This window comes from Rhinoraja longicauda, chromosome 22 (genome assembly GCF_053455715.1).
Source record: "Rhinoraja longicauda isolate Sanriku21f chromosome 22, sRhiLon1.1, whole genome shotgun sequence".
Taxonomy (NCBI): Eukaryota; Metazoa; Chordata; class Chondrichthyes; order Rajiformes; family Arhynchobatidae; genus Rhinoraja; species Rhinoraja longicauda.
In genome coordinates this window covers 22,415,556-22,431,656 of record NC_135974.1, presented here as the reverse complement: position 1 = coordinate 22,431,656, position 16,101 = coordinate 22,415,556, and the positions used below count along the sequence as shown (strand labels likewise).

The window sequence follows — 16,101 nt, the reverse complement described above, 5'->3', positions numbered from 1 at the left end:
GCTTACATTTTGATTTTCTGATCAAAACTGTGCATGTACTTTAAAATTTGAGCGTTATTTAAAAAGTATATTCTTGTCCTTTCATCGAACAAGAACATAGAACTACAGCACAGGAAATGGCTGAAAATACTTTAAAATTTAAAAGACATTTGGACAGGTACATGGATAGAAAAGGTTTAGAGGGATATGGGCTAAACATGGGCAGGTGGGATGAGTGTAGATGAGGTAGCTTGGTCGGCATGGGCAGATTGGGTCAAACGGCCTGATTATGTGCTGTATGACTCTAAGATTTGTCACAAATTTTCAAGCCAATGCCAGGATTCATCTTATAGTTTTGATTAGTATGGGTGTCAGGGGTTGTGGGGAGAAGGCAGGAGAATGGAGGGAGAGCTAGATCAGCCATGATTGAATGGCAGAGTAGACTTGATGGGCAAAATGGCCTAGTTCTGCTCCTATCACATGACTTTATGATACCAGCATTATAACAATTTGGCATAGACAAAATTAAACTAAAATATCACACCATGATACTGGTGTCATATTGTGAAGAATATGACAACATGAATATTTACATTTTACATATAAAAATGTACATTCTTACATTTACATTTAAACTAATAAAGGCATGTCAGGACAGAGTGCATCAATTGAACTTAAAACAATAAACCTGAAACAAAGTCTAAATGTTAAATTTATCACCCAAGTTTCAACTTCAAAATATACTTCATATATATCTCAACATGTGGTCCAAAGTTAATTTTTCCTCTTTGGTAAAGTAAAAGATTCAGTTTCGTGGGAGGGATTTTTTTAAATGCATTTAGTTTGGAAATATTTGAACAGTGCTTTTATAAAAATAAACTAAAACTGTGCTTAGTGGTTGTCAGTGGGTAACTCCTCTGGTAATCCTCTAAACTTTCCTTTAATTCCTTTAGATTCCTTTTGATTTCCTTTAGATTTTATAGATGTAAAAATCTATAAAATGTTGGTAAGATTGAGAGATCCGACCACTCAGCTTTACCTTCATGTTCTTTTTCTGTCATTCCAGCTTTTTTCATTTTCTTCGGTGTTTTCATAAAAAGGGGAAATATTGTTCGTAGTCCAAGAATGTCCACAAACTTATGACAGTTATCAGAGCCTTCGGGACCGATCACAGCATGATCCAACACCTTTAAAGCACTGGCTCGGGACATTTTCTTTTCCCTATAAAACAAATCATGCAAGTTGTATTAAAATACTCAAACCCTTGTCTTGATGCAACGATTATAAAGATTTCTGTAAAACCTTTAAAACTTTCCTCAAATCATATTTACCGTAAAACGACTATAATCCGTCACCCGTGCGATGTTGCTAGTTCCAGACAAGCAGTTTTTCTGAACTCATGGATGTTATTATTATTCATACCACAACACACTTTTATTTTTTTAATTAAAAAAATAAATTGATGGTCTATAAAAAGTGTGGAAACAGGCCCTTCGGCCCACCGAATCCGCGCAGACCAATGATCCCTGCACACTAACACTATCCTACATACACTAGGGACAATTTACAATTTTACCAAGCCAATTAGCCTACAAACCTGTTCGTCTTTGGAGTGTGGGAGGAAACCCGAGCTCCCAGAGAAAACCCACGTAGGTCACAGGGAGAACATACAAACTCCATACAGACAGCACCTACAGTCAGGATTGAACCCGGTTCTCTGGTGCTGTATGGCAGCAACTCTACCACTGCGCAACCGTGCCGCCCTGTCGCAAAATCTTACCCAGTTGAAAAACAAAATTTCAAGTGAACCCAGTTAAAGGGAGCACGAAATATACAAGCATACTGAACTCCAGTTTCTGCTGCAGACCTTTGATTTCCGGACCTCAATCCTGGTTCAGGCCCACTCCCAGAGTGCTGACTTTGGAACCATGCACTGCTCGTGCATTGACCCCCAGATCACATCCCAGACTAATGAGTGCAGCAGACACTGATGCATTGGGATTCCTGAACAATCAGTTGCTGGATTATCACAGTTACACTGTAATATGAGAATCATTTCTTTCCAAGCCACAGCTATTCTTTAAAAATAATTCTATGATTCAGACTTCAACTACCATAATGAAGTAACATTGCTCCTATAGTTCCATAGGAAACATGTAGCCATGTTTTTGGATGTAAATCTAAATCAGTGGTGGCATTTCAACATGGGCAAGGAAGTATCAATCATGGCTATTTTCTATAGAAAACTATTGGAGCTCATCTGCTTAAAAAAAAAAGTTTTTTTTAGCTCTTAAAACTTCAAATTGTCTTTGTTTTTTAAAATTGCCTGTGAGATTAATAGATAATGGTAAGTACAAAATGTTAGTATGTGTCACGAGGCGGCATAGTGGCGCAGCAGTAGAGTTGCTACCTTACAGCGCCAGAGACCTGGGTTCGAACCTGGCTACGGGTGATGTCTGTTCAGAGTTTGTATTTGTATGTTCTCCCTGTGACATCATGGGTGTTCTCCGGGTGCTCCGGTTCCCACCCATACTCCAAAGACATGGAGGTTTGTAAGTTAATTGGCTTCTGTAAACAACTGTAAACTTTTACCCAATGCGTAGGATAGCGCTAGTGTACGGGGTGATCACTGGTCGGCACAAACTCGATGGACCAAAGGGCCTGTTTCCACGCTGTCTCTCTAAAGTCTAAAGTAAAGGTCCTCCTCAGGTTACGAATGCCTGACATGTACAACCTACACGTACATGGGAGTGTTTGGGAGACCAATAGGATGGATTTGCCAGCTGCTACAAAGCTGCATGCACCTCTGCCTTTTGGGAACTCTGTGACAATAAGGTTGAGTTAAACGCTCTGCTTTAACTACACAGTTTACAAACAGTTCTCAGAAACAGAAACGTGTCATAACTTGGGGAGGATCGGTAGAATCTTTTTAGACTTTGAACTTGGTGTGGTTCTTCTTGTCTCTGAAGCTAAAAAAACAAATTAACTGGAAAGAAACATAGGTTAACCATGTAATATTCCAAAAGACCTCTGGATAAACTGGTAATTCGGTGTGCATGACTTTTGCTGAGGAGACAATTTCCCTGTGTAGCACAACCAGTAACAGGACAATAATTTGAGAAGGAAGCAATAAAAACAAATTAAGGATATTTGGATGATAAGAAAACCTGTTGCAAATAGTATGTTTTTTTTAAACAAGATCATCCAATACCAATTTTTGTTTGAAAATACATCTTGATATCAAAAAGCCTGCTTCAAGCTTCTGATGTTAATGCACATCTTTACGTTATTCCTCTAATATTCCCTTTTCAGTAGTAAGGGGTAAAGTTCAATTCATGTCCTATCCATATTGAGGACCTACTTGCATCTTTAATGGTATGGAATGCCAGTACATTATCCTTTCTCAGATACATCATTTGCAAATTAAAACAAACTTAAGTATCATCTTAAAAACAAAGTAGTCTATATTAATCCCTCAAATGACATAACTAAAATATTACATGCGCATTATTTTAATGCTGTATGTGATATCATTCTGACTGCCTTGATGTTCTCTCTCTCTCTCTCTCTCTCTCTCTCTCTCTCTCTCTCTCTCTCTCTCTCTCTCTCTCTCTCTCTCTCTCTCTCTCTCTCTCTCTCTCTCTCTCTCTCTCTCTCTCTCTCTCTCTCTCTCTCTCTCTCTCTCTCTCTCTCTCTCTCTCTCTCTCTCTCTCTCTATATATATATAGTGACTACAACTCATGGCAATTTGCAAAGTACACTTCAAGATCACTTACAAAATTCTACAATGAGAAAGTAGTACATTGGGGCTCCTTCAGCTTTTGCAAAATTATGTAAATACTACATTTGTTTTACAAGTCAGGAACTGTTAATATTTGTCATTTACATTAGTGGGGTTTCTTTCAGTGTCCAGAGATCAAAAATGAGATAACAGCATAAAATTAAGAGATTCCCTTAGGTTGTGTGATTCTTGCATCTCAATCTCCTGCTTTTACATTGACACTGTAATACCCGGTTCAACTGTGTAAGGCAGAGATCGAAAGCCAGCGATCCAATGCTCAGGAGTATCTTGCTGTGATAACTGAAATGGACACTTCATCACAAACACAGATGTGGGCCATATTATCAAGGATGTACATTTAGCCTTTGTGCTGTAACCATCAAGCCATATGCACAAACAAATCCAAAATAAAATACTTTGTTGGGGAAGTTGCCGGCAAAAATAAAATACAAACTGATCATCAAAGAAAGCTTTTTCAGCTTTTCCATCAAATTAGAAAAGAACAACAGAATCGCACAGAGACTAAGGAATCATAGAAGGAAATGTTGGGCCATTTTGAGGTGAGGAAATAAATATAAAACAGATACATACTCTGGCCCTCAACCAAAAGATAGACAAGTCCAAAACAATCCATGCACTGCAAAGTTTTGGAATGGTTGTACGTAGTAGAAGTACAGGTAAATTATGACATAGGATCTGTTCTTTAAATATAAAACTCAAACGAGTGACAAATATATAATCACCGTACCAGGACAGCAAGAGCAACATGCTGAAGGATGCAGTTGTAAAATGTCATGGAACCTCACACTAATTATCTGTGCTGTTCTTGCCTAGATACCTACTTCGTCTTTATTCCCCTACATTACTTTTCAAGGAAAAATAAATTTATTGGTCTGCGGGATCTGAGGTTCAATCCAAAAAAAAAGGAAAATATATTCTGTAAGTCACATCAAAAGTAAAAGTAGGCTACTATGAAAATCTGGCTCCCTTTTCTAGTCTGAATGATAATTGATCAGGCCTCAATTTCTAGTCTGAATGATAACTGATCAGTATCAATTTAATCAGTCTGAAGAAGGGTCTCAACCCGAAATGTCACCCATTCCTTCTCTCCAGAGATGCTGTCTGTCCCACTTACTTAGTTACTCCAGCATTTTGTGTCTATCCTTTTTCTAATCACTGGCCTTGCAAGCATTATATGCAAGGATTTCTTCAGCCTTTCTCATTACACTAAACCAGCAGCAACAGGAATTATAGTTTGCTAAATTATGAGTCATAAAAATATAGATGGCTTCATAATCTTTATAAATAAAACCACACAAGTAATCCATGTTTACACAAAATCTAATTAAAAGCACTGTTGGACCATTAAGGAGTGCTGGCTGATTCATAATATTCTGTAAGTCACATCAAAGTTCTGGCGTTAATAACACAAATATCCCAAGTGTACAGAAATCAATGGATCACACAGTAACAGTCATGACTAATGCCTGGTATTCTGTTTGTCAGAGGCACCGTTGCTAGTCTTAATGTATTACATCAAGCACAACTGAAAGATACGCCATTTTCTCTGCACCATGAGAAATTCATTAGTATATAAATAATTGGGTGAGCACTTCATTATAAAATACAGTTGAATAAAATATACACTTGTTATGAATCTTACAACCAGTATTTATTGAATAAAGATTAGGTTTAGAAATCAATGAAAGACATCAAATTCCTTACTTTACCAATGACATTTTTAGTAATATTTGTATTATTGTTTCCAATCTACTAACCAGTCAATTTGAGTTCTATGGGGTAAAGCATGCCTGAATGATTGTAGTTAACATCTAGCTTATAAAAATCAATGCAGTTATTACGCAGCCCCCAATTGATTTTGGAAATATTTATTCTCTCAACCTCAAATGAGTGCCCTGTTTCAATAGTCTGATTAAACTGTCTGCCTTTACACTTGAAGGGAAATGGAAAACGTTTGACATACTCCAAATACAGAGCTATTATGTCTTATTTTCACAATGCTCACACGAGGAAAGGAATTCAATTTCTCAAATGATCAAAAATTGCAGTTTTAAATTAATGGAACTCACCTTAAACAACAACTAACACAACCAAATAAATAGCAAGTTAAGAATGAATTTTTAAAAATCTGGAAATGCTGGAAATTTGAAATAAAAACAGAAAATACTGGAAACACAACAGGTCAGGCAGATTTTATTGAAAGAGAATTAATGTTTCAAATTGGAGACACATTGCCAGAACCTGTCTGACAATGTGCCTCTGGACTGCAATGTTAGCTCTGTTTCTTTATCCAACAATGCTGCCTGATATGATGAGTATTGCCCTCAGGCTGAATTAGTCAACTCCATATTAGTTTCAAGCATAGGTTCTGGCATTACGCAATAAAGCAATTCCAAAATTGATTAATTTTACCATTCCAGCCACATCCTGCTCAAACCTCAGCAAGAATCATTTCTGAATAAGCCTGGATATTAAACTTTAGTTTGGATGGTAGTGTGAAAACTTCCTTTACCTGAGCATTAAGTTCATTAGCTGGAGTCCTTCCCCTTTCAGAAAACGATCCCGATTGGAGCTCAACATCAGACAAGAACAAAGACTATCGAACAGGTTCTCCATCATTTCCAGCTCTTCATTTGTACTGGGATTATGACGTTTGAACAACTAAAAGAAAAGGATAGCCGTAATGGAATTAGTGTGACATTAAGCAACACCAGTCAAGATTTCAAATCAAGTCAAAGATGTTTCTTATTGGGAAAATATTGAAAAGCTAGATGTTCGGAATATAAAGATGAGAATACATGCATAGTTATGTTTTTCTTATCTTCAGGAAGTTCTGAAGTTCTTCAGAAAAAAATACTTTTTAAATAGTCAGTTGTCTGAGCAAACATATTGACAAATATGCAAAACAAATATCCACCATACACTAATGAACAAAATGAATATGCTAATGCTGGTTGTAAGAACAGGATTGTATGTATTTGAGGAATGCCTCTTTTTTTCTTTACTTTTTACGATTAGACTGTTTCTTACAGATGGAGTACTAACTGAAGGTGGCATTTGCAACAACAGAGCAATTTTGGTAGAACAGTATCAGCCTAGACACTGCTGACAATATTATGACCAAATAGTGACACAAACTAGTGTTCTAAGTTAATACCAATTATGCAACATATCGCAAAAACAGTATCAATTAAAAATCTAATTGGTGCCAAAGGTTCATCATATTTTCAGGTGAAAGTTGACCTGATCTATTTACTGAGGATTACAAGAACATTTATTTTGTCAAAAGGGGAGGAGAGCACATTCCTGTTGAAAGAGGAATCCCAATCTCATTCCAAATTAGGAGGATGCCTCATATTGTTGTATGCATAATTCATTGAAACTCATGCATTCAAGTGATTAGGCATCTTCATATTCCAAAAAAAGGTTAAAAATCAAGGGATTTTATAAAATACAAGACAATTTGACCAGTTATGAGAGTGCCATCCTTTGAATGAGCCTTCACAGAAATATTCTGATAATTCACTCTCAATCTTAAAAAATATTTATAATATACTGGAGTATTAATTGGAATAACGTCAAATAGGTGGCGCAGCGGTAGAGTTGCTGTCTTACAGCGAATGCAGCGCCGGAGACTCAGGTTCGATCCTGACTACGGGCACCGTCTGTACGGAGTTTGTACGTTCTCCCCGTGACCTGCATGCGTTTTCTCCGAGATCTTCGGTTTCCTCCCACACTCCAAAGATGTACAGGTTTGTAGGTTAATTGACTGGGTAAAATGTAAAAATTGTCCCTAGTGTGTGTAGGATAGTGTTAATGTGCGGGGATCGCTGGGCGGCGCGGACTTGGTGGGCCGAAGGGCCTGTTTCCACGCTGTATCTCTAAATCTAAAAAAAACCTGCCAACCTGGCACCACCAAAGTTCCAAGCATGCTGGATTTTCAGAGTATTCTAAACCCTAAATTTGTCCCTATAATCTTGGAAGTATATTCCCATTTGTCATTTAAGTCATATAGAAAATTATTCCACACCATTTTAAGATAGTGTGTTCCAGACTTCAGCAATACCTTGTCTGGGAATTAGCTGTATACAAAACAGTTAAATTATATTCTACCTTTACCCATTTTAACTTCTGTTTGACTGGGTCACCATTTCAAATTTTAGCTTCAACATCATAATCATGGTGATTTATCTTCCATTCACGTAAACATTAATCAGTGACACAAATACTCTCTCCATAGTAATTTTGCTATTTAAAAAATAAATAGCAACATAAAAAACATGCTGTACCTCATTTCTTACATATCTGTCACCTATTTAATGGAGGTGCCTAAGGAAGCATGAAGAATTTTAGGCAAATGCACTTTATTGGCACAATCGATGTTTTATTTTTTAAAGCAAAGATGGATGTAACTGTATAGTGTCTGAAACACCATACAGATAAAATTGGCTGCAAAGCATCAGAGAGCATGCACTTCAACACCTGTTAATCATGATCCAATGATTCCCTTATGACACATGGGCTAACCTCCCACCTGTTTTAGATAATGCCTTTCATCTTGATTGTTCCCTTTCCCTTCTATCCCAAACTATTTATACCTATTTTAACAAAGGATATGCTTTGCTTTCAGCAGCATCAATCTTTACCCACCTTTGATTTCTGAAGTCATTTCTTCTATCTTATCTTTTCAAGTAAGCTTTCTATTTTTTTATATCAGCATGATCACTATTTTTACCAAGTGGTTGTCTCCAGCTGTTAAAAATTATCTCAATGATACTTCCTTTGCCAGCCACTTCTTGTAAAAGTATTCAATGTGATATAATTTACATTTTGACAATTATTGACATTCAGGTTCTTGTATGACATTTGATGGTCCCACCTCCTGATCCACCATTAGCCTTCTTCCGCTAATGGACATCAATTCTTAATCATCATATGTTGAGTACATTTGGATGTGCAAATGTTGACAGGATATTACACACACGAGCACACATACACAAACATATATGTATGTATGTGTGTGTGTATGCATGTATATATATATATATATACTGTTATATGTGCATATGCACACACATATACATATACACACATGTACATGAGACAATATATAATGATTTTTTTCTTGGATAACTCTTAGCACCTCAAGAACTGACCATTCACTTTCCGAAAAGAAAAGTGAAGGCTTGGTAGTATCTATGCTTTAATTAGAAGTATTTGCAACCCAAAAAACATCTGCCAGATTCACCACAGAACCAGACTCTTCAGGCCAGAGTTCATTCTGACCAAAAACTACCCATTTTCAATAATCATAAATTTGTTATCAAGTTTGTTATTCTCCACACATTCTCTCACTTGCCACATAATCTGTCACTCATCTACACACTAGGAGCAACTTACAATGTCCAATTAGCATACAGACCTGCAGTATTTGGTACATGGGAGGAAACCTGAGCACTCAGAGAAAACCCATACAGAGAACATGCAAATCCTATGCAAACAGCAACCAAGGTCAGGTTTGAACATGGGTCTCTGAAACTGAGATAGTGGCTTATCTAGTTGTGCCACTGTGTAGTTCTAAGCCTATTGAGAAAATTATGATGGTGTAAGAATCTTTTTAATCTAGTATTTCAGAGCTTAGAAAAAAAATGAAACAAGGCAGCATCAATAGTTTCTATTATTTCTTATCAACTAATTGGAGCATTAAAGCTATACAGCAGTACTTATATCTTAATTAATCTTTGCATCTTATGTTTGACCAGCCAACAAAAACAGTGTACAAATTTTGGCCATGAAGGCAACAAAGATGATCAGTAAAAGAATTGGGTAATTGCTGTAATTACCCATGGCCTTACAAAATCAAAATTTGTCATTTTCACAGTTCTAATGATGAACTTTGTACAGGAAATGTTAATTCTGTTTATCTTGTCACAGATGCAGTCTGATCTGCTGAATGTTTTCAGCATTTTTATTTTTTACGGCTCTATAGCAGAAATTGATGTATCTTCACAGTCAATCACAGAAACCTATCAGACTCAAATATAAATGGGAAAATTAGCAACTCTATATTCTCTCCTTTTTCAGGCATGGTGAAGATGAATCAACTGTAAAGAAAACATCAATAGGTGCCCAAAAGGTAGAGAAGGTTACATTATTTATTCTAGATATGTATGAACATTCATACAAAATGTCACCTTTGCTAGGCAACAACATGTCATCAGGTTCAAGGGAGTTTTGTATTGTATAATCAATGTAATTATATTTTATGCAATAACCTCATGTTTTTGACCTATTTCTACATATCTTGCATCATTACTGGCAAGCAGTGAAAGCCCAGATCTTATCAAAAAGATAACAGGAAGGGAGGGTAGAGTGAACATTTTATTACCATCTCGCATTGACTGTCCTTTACATAGTGCACAAAGATTCTTGAGCTTTTTTGGCTGCCATAGACTGTCAAATAAAACAGTTACTTCAGTCACCCTATTTTAAAATCAAAATGTATTTGTGCGTTTTAAACAAAAATTACACCATTTATTAAAGCTGTTTTCTGAAAAGACTGTGTAATAAACAGTTCAGCAATTGTCCTCCAGTTGTTTCTATGTCAACCCATTTTTCGGAAGGATTTCAATTCCCCTCTGAACAAGGTCGGATTTTAAACAGAAACATACGTATTTTGTGGGGTTTATTATAAGTGTTGATTGGCAATGAAAAATGAAACACAATGCCACATTTTCATGAGCATGGTTTGCTCTTTATTTTGCATTATATGGAAATATATTGCACAGATTCAATCTAATGAATCTAATCATTATTGCAGTCATGTATGCTCATTTTAATGCAAAATAAAGCAGCTTTGCAATCAATATTAATGTCTCAAGGTGTTTTGTCATGTTCATCTTCAAGGACATTGGACTACAGCTAAGAAACACATATGGTTGAACAATATTGATATAATTACAGATATGTGTACAGATAAACATTGCCCTTTGGCCTCCATAAAAGGTGTTTGAACTGTTTACAGATTGAATTAGTTTATAGACTGAATTAATCATAGTGTCATACAGCAGAGAAACAGTCCTTGAGGCGCATCGCATCTATGCCGAGCATCATGTCTATCTATATGAATCCGATTTGCCTGTATTGATTCCATACACCAACATGCCCTGTTATATTTGTCCATTGCCACTTTGAATGCTGTTACTGTTCCTGCCTTTGTCAACATCATCTTCTAGATACCAACTCTCCAAGATATTTCCCTTCATATCCTCTTTTAAAAAAAACCTTCCTACCTTAAATAAATGCGATCCAGTAGTACCATGGGGTACTCCTTGCTGTTACTGAGAACATATCTTTATATTTAACTTACGAATCGTTCAAAAATTAAGAACTCTGGCAGAATACTTATTTCCTCAAAACAATGAAGGGAGAGTTCAAACTTCACTTTTAATTAAAGTCCTTCCTGGAAACCAATCTTATATCAAGTTCTGAAGTGTTGCAAATATTGCGAGTTCAAAATGTTATCAATATTTATTTAGGATTTATCCCTGCAGCTAATTCTTTGAGAGTTTAATATTGCCACTAAATAATTAGTAATGATACAGTTCTCAGAACCAAGTGAAGCTCTGTGAAAGTTCCTGTAATAATCCACTCATTTATTTGTAACTTAAGCAAACAAATACAGATGCTAATTTAGCCAGGTAAATAATAATCAGCATGCAAGTCTTATCAGGAGTTGCTGGATCACCCGAGGGCAAGAAACAAACAAAAGTGGATTATTACAGGAACTTTCACAGCTTTACTTAAAATATGCTGTATCCATGCATTGACAATGTTTTTTAATTACTTATCACAACCTAAAAATACTCGCAGTTTAACAGTAACGATAAAGCAGAGGTTCTGCGCAGATTCCATAAACCCCAGAATATCAAATATTACTGTTGCCACTTTAGTAAATTCTTTAAAACATTATTTTAGTGGATTGAAAAGCACGTGTAGGCCATACAATTGATGTCCAACACTTTACAGTATTTTTGGACCATTTCCGGAATCTAAATCCCTCATTCTGCAATTCATGTTTAATTCTCCTCAGAGGAATGATTTTTGGCTGATCTTGTTGAGTGCTTAATCACATTCACATCTGGAGAGTGAATTGGAAGCAAATTAAACTCAAACGCAATGTTCCTGGGTAGCAGCATCAGCAATGTATTATTTTAGTCTGATCAGGTACACCCTGCCAATTAATAAGTAATACTCATAGGCTTTCCTAAATGGAAAGAGAAACCTTATCCTAAAAGAGATCTGCTGAAAATACTAATGCATTATAAGCAAACTTTTGAAAGAAATGAAAAACATGTGTTTACAATTAATCACAGAATGCTGATTGAATTTTCATATTCAATAAACATGACAACAAAGTCACATAGATGCCTTTTTAACCAAAACATAATTGGCAAATAAAATGCTATGGTATTAAAAATTGAAATGGAGAAGACAGTAATAATAATGCTTAAGTTATAAATTAATCGCCACAGGATTTATTAAATACAGAGACTTGCCTTAATTTCCAATGCCATTTTACTGTATTTTTTCTATTGTTTCCAGGACTGGGCCTTTGAGCCTGGTTCACCCACTCTTGTTAGATTGGAGCAATTCCATCATTCTCAGAGTGCATATACTGTATTTTCCTTTAAGGGATATTAGCTAGAGCGTATCAACACTCGACACCACTGACTGTAGATTCCGAGGAGGAGGAGCAAAAGGACAAATTCAAGACATCAGCCTTCACTGTCTTTCTTTAGTTGTGAAAATACCCCAGTTCTTACTGCCTGTGGAGGGCAAGAACTTGTAGACAGCCCCCTCATGATGACAAGGCCTCCATGTCTTCCTCCTATAAATGCACAAAAATCTAGTGGTTGAAGGAAAAATACCAATGATCAACATCAATGAAACTGAGGGGGGTGCCTGAGCTGGAGACACAGAAAAATTAGATGCTGGAGTCCTGAGCAAAACACAAGGTGCTGGAGGAACTCAGTAGGTTAGGCAGCATCTGGAGAGGGAATGGGATGTGTAAGATAACAGATTTGAGTTCCAATATCTTCTAGGGCACAGGTGGAAGACACTCAATGATCAGATAGAGCAGCAGATCAATAAAATTATCTCCATGACAGTCCTCCCCAGGTTACGAATGCCAACTTGCATATAGCATGTATATATGAACGAGTGTTTGGAAGATGGGCAGTATAGATTTGCCAGCTTCCACGGGGCTGCTAGTATCTTCCATGGTGTGGGTCTTGGTTCACAGCAATATCTGAATGGCTGAGTTAAAGGCTCTGGTTTAAGCACATGATACCCATGTTTGTTCTATGTTTTCATTTAACTCTCTTGGCAGACGGCCACATTTCTTGAAACCTGTGAAGGCAGTATGTGGTGACCTGGAATGAACTACTCCTGCTGCACATACCACCATTTTCATGTCCTAGCTTAACATTGCAAACAGAAAATGACCTTTCTATTAAATTCCTGAGGCTGAAACCACGTAGTAAAAATCTTAGCAATGACCATCACATTTTCATAACAATATAGTGGAAATAGTGTTTTACAGTTCTTTTCCACAATGGCAACATGAATTTCTGTGTCATTGAAAGCAATGGTTGGGTTAGCAGCCACCAACCCAAAGTTCTGCATTCCAAAGCACATCTTGATATATGCATCAATGATTAAAACGTGATCTCAGAGGATGCACATTTGACCGAAAAATGAATTGTTTCATTATTTAATTCAAGGAAATAGGGAAATAAACAATTGAAGAAATTAGAATCACCAAATGATTAGTCAGAGTCCTGAATAAAATGGTGGGTGTATAATGACAGCAATTATAAAAGTTTTGTTGAGCTTTGGCAGACCATGAAAAACTGACATAAAAACTGCAATCTTACATCAGCCAATACATGATGATTGCAGGAAACTAATTGGCTTAGACTTTGTGTTGCTCTTTTTCCAAAAGAGCAAGGCAATCAGCACCACTCGCCTTTCTTTCAAAACAAACCTTGCAATTCTTTGTGTTTAGAGTCATAGTCAAATAGTGTGGAATCAGGCCCTTCAGCCCAACTTGCTCATGTTGACCAACATGCCTCTTCTACACTTGTCCCACTTGTGTTTGGCCCATATCCTACTGAACTGAGAGGAGGATGCTAGGAGGCTGCAGAGTGACTTGGATAGATTAGGCGAGTGGGCAAATGCATGGCAGATGCGATATAATGTGGATAAATGTGAGGTTATCCACTTTGGCGGCAAGAACAGGAAAGCAGAGTATTACCTGAATGGTGACCGATTAGGAGAAGGGGAGATGCAACGTGACCTGGGTGTCATGGTGCACCAGTCATTGAAAGCAAGCGTGTAGGTGCAGCAGGCAGTGAAGAAAGCGAATGGTATGTTGGCATTCATAGCAAGAGGATTTGAGTTTAGGAGCAGGGAGGTTCTACTGCAGTTGTACAGGGCATTGGTGAGACCGCACCTGGAGTATTGTGTGCAGTTTTGGTCTCCTAATCTGAGGAAAGACGTTCTTGTCTTAGAGGGAGTACAGAGAAGGTTCACCAGATTGATCCCTGGGATGGCGGGACTTTCATATGAAGAAAGACTGGATAGACTAGGCTTGTACTCGCTGGAATTTAGAAGACTGAGGGGGGATCTTATAGAAACATATAAAATTCTTAAGGGGTTGGAGAGGCTAGATGCGGGAAGATTGTTCCCGATGTTGGGGAAGTCCAGAACCAGGGGTCACAGCTTAAGGATAAGGGGGAAGTCTTTTAGGACCCAGATGAGAAAACATTTCTTCACACAGAGAGTGGTGAGTCTGTGGAATTCTCTGCCCCAGAAGGTAGTTGAGGCCAGTTCATTGGCTATATTTAAGAGGGAGTTAGATGTGGGCCTTGTGGCTAAAGGGATCAGGGGGTATGGAGAGAAGGCAGGTACAGGTTACTGAGCTGGATGACCAGCCATGATCATATTGAATGGCGGTGCAGGCTCGAAGGGCCGAATGGCCTACTCCTGCACCTATTTTCTATGTTTCTATGTTTCTATGAACCTATCCTATCCATGTACCTGTCCAAATATTTTTTAAATGTTGAGATGGTACTCGCCTCAATTGCCACCTCTGGCAGCTCACTCCATATACCCACCACCCTTTGTGTAAAAAAGGTTGCCCCGCAGGTTTCTATTAAATCTTTCAATCCTCACCATCTGGGTACCAATATCCTGGTGGGCAGGTTTGCGAATGCTACACGAGTGGGTTTAAACTATATTGGCAGGGGAGTGCGGTGGGATCTCATACAGAACAGAAGCAGGTGAGAGGTTAGCAGTTGGTATGGAGGGTGGAGAGGGAAAGGTTAGTGGACGGAATAGGGCGGAGAGCGAGGAAGGAGGGTTGGTTTAAACTGCACATATTTTAATGCAAGGGGCCTGATGGGCAAGGCAGATGAGCTTAGTGCATGGATAGGTACGAGCAACTGAGAAGTTGTAGCCATTATTGAAACCTGGTTAAGGAAGGGGTAGGACTGGCAATTCAATGTTCCAGAATTCCGGCAGGAGCTTCAGGAGGGAAAAAGAGGAGGGGGGTTGCACTGCTGGTTAAGGAGAATGTCACGACAGTTTGTCTAGTGAGGCTATATGGGTGGAGCTGAGGAACAAGAAAGGGATGTAGGAAAATAACTGCAGATGCTGGTACAAATCGAAGGTATTTATTCACAAAATGCTGGAGCAACTCAGCAGGTCAGGCAGCATCACAGGAGAGAAGGACTGGGTGACGTTTCGGGTCAAGACCCGTCTTCAGACAGAAGAAGGGTCTTGACCTGAAACGTCACCCATTCCTTCTCTCCTGAGATGTTGCCTGACCCTGCTGAGTTACTCCAGCATTTTGTGAATAAACAAGAAAGGGATGATCACCTTGTTGGGGGTATACTACAGACTCCCGAATAGTCAATGGGAATTACAAGAACAAATATGTCAGGAGATTGCAGACAGCTGCAGGTCAAATAAGAGTGTTGTAGTAGGGGATTTTAACTTTCCCAGTATTGACTGAGAAAATCATAGTGTGAGGGGTTTAAATGGGGTGCAATTCCTCAAAAGTGTTCAGGAGAGTTTTCTCAAGCAGTATGTAGAGGCCCCCACACGTGAGAGGGCAACTGGCTCTAGTATTGGAAAGTTAGGAAGGGCAAGTTAATGAAGTGTTTGTGGAGGAACCTTTTGGAACCAGTGACCACAGTTCGATTAGGTTTAAGATATTTGTCGATAGGGACAGAGAGGGCCCATGTATTAAAATG

At 38.0% G+C, this 16,101-nt stretch overlaps 1 protein-coding gene across 1 annotated transcript in view; it reads right to left on the bottom strand.

The window, feature by feature from the left end:
* ctnnbl1 (catenin, beta like 1) overlaps positions 1–16,101 on the bottom strand; it is a 116,803-nt gene that overhangs the window by 31,772 nt on the left and 68,930 nt on the right. Inside the window, exons 10-11 of the mRNA XM_078418966.1 lie at positions 6,294–6,442; positions 1,019–1,200 (exon numbers count right to left, since the gene is read on the bottom strand). Coding sequence (XP_078275092.1) covers positions 1,019–1,200; positions 6,294–6,442 — 331 coding nt within the window. The remainder of the gene's footprint in view (positions 1–1,018; positions 1,201–6,293; positions 6,443–16,101) is intronic.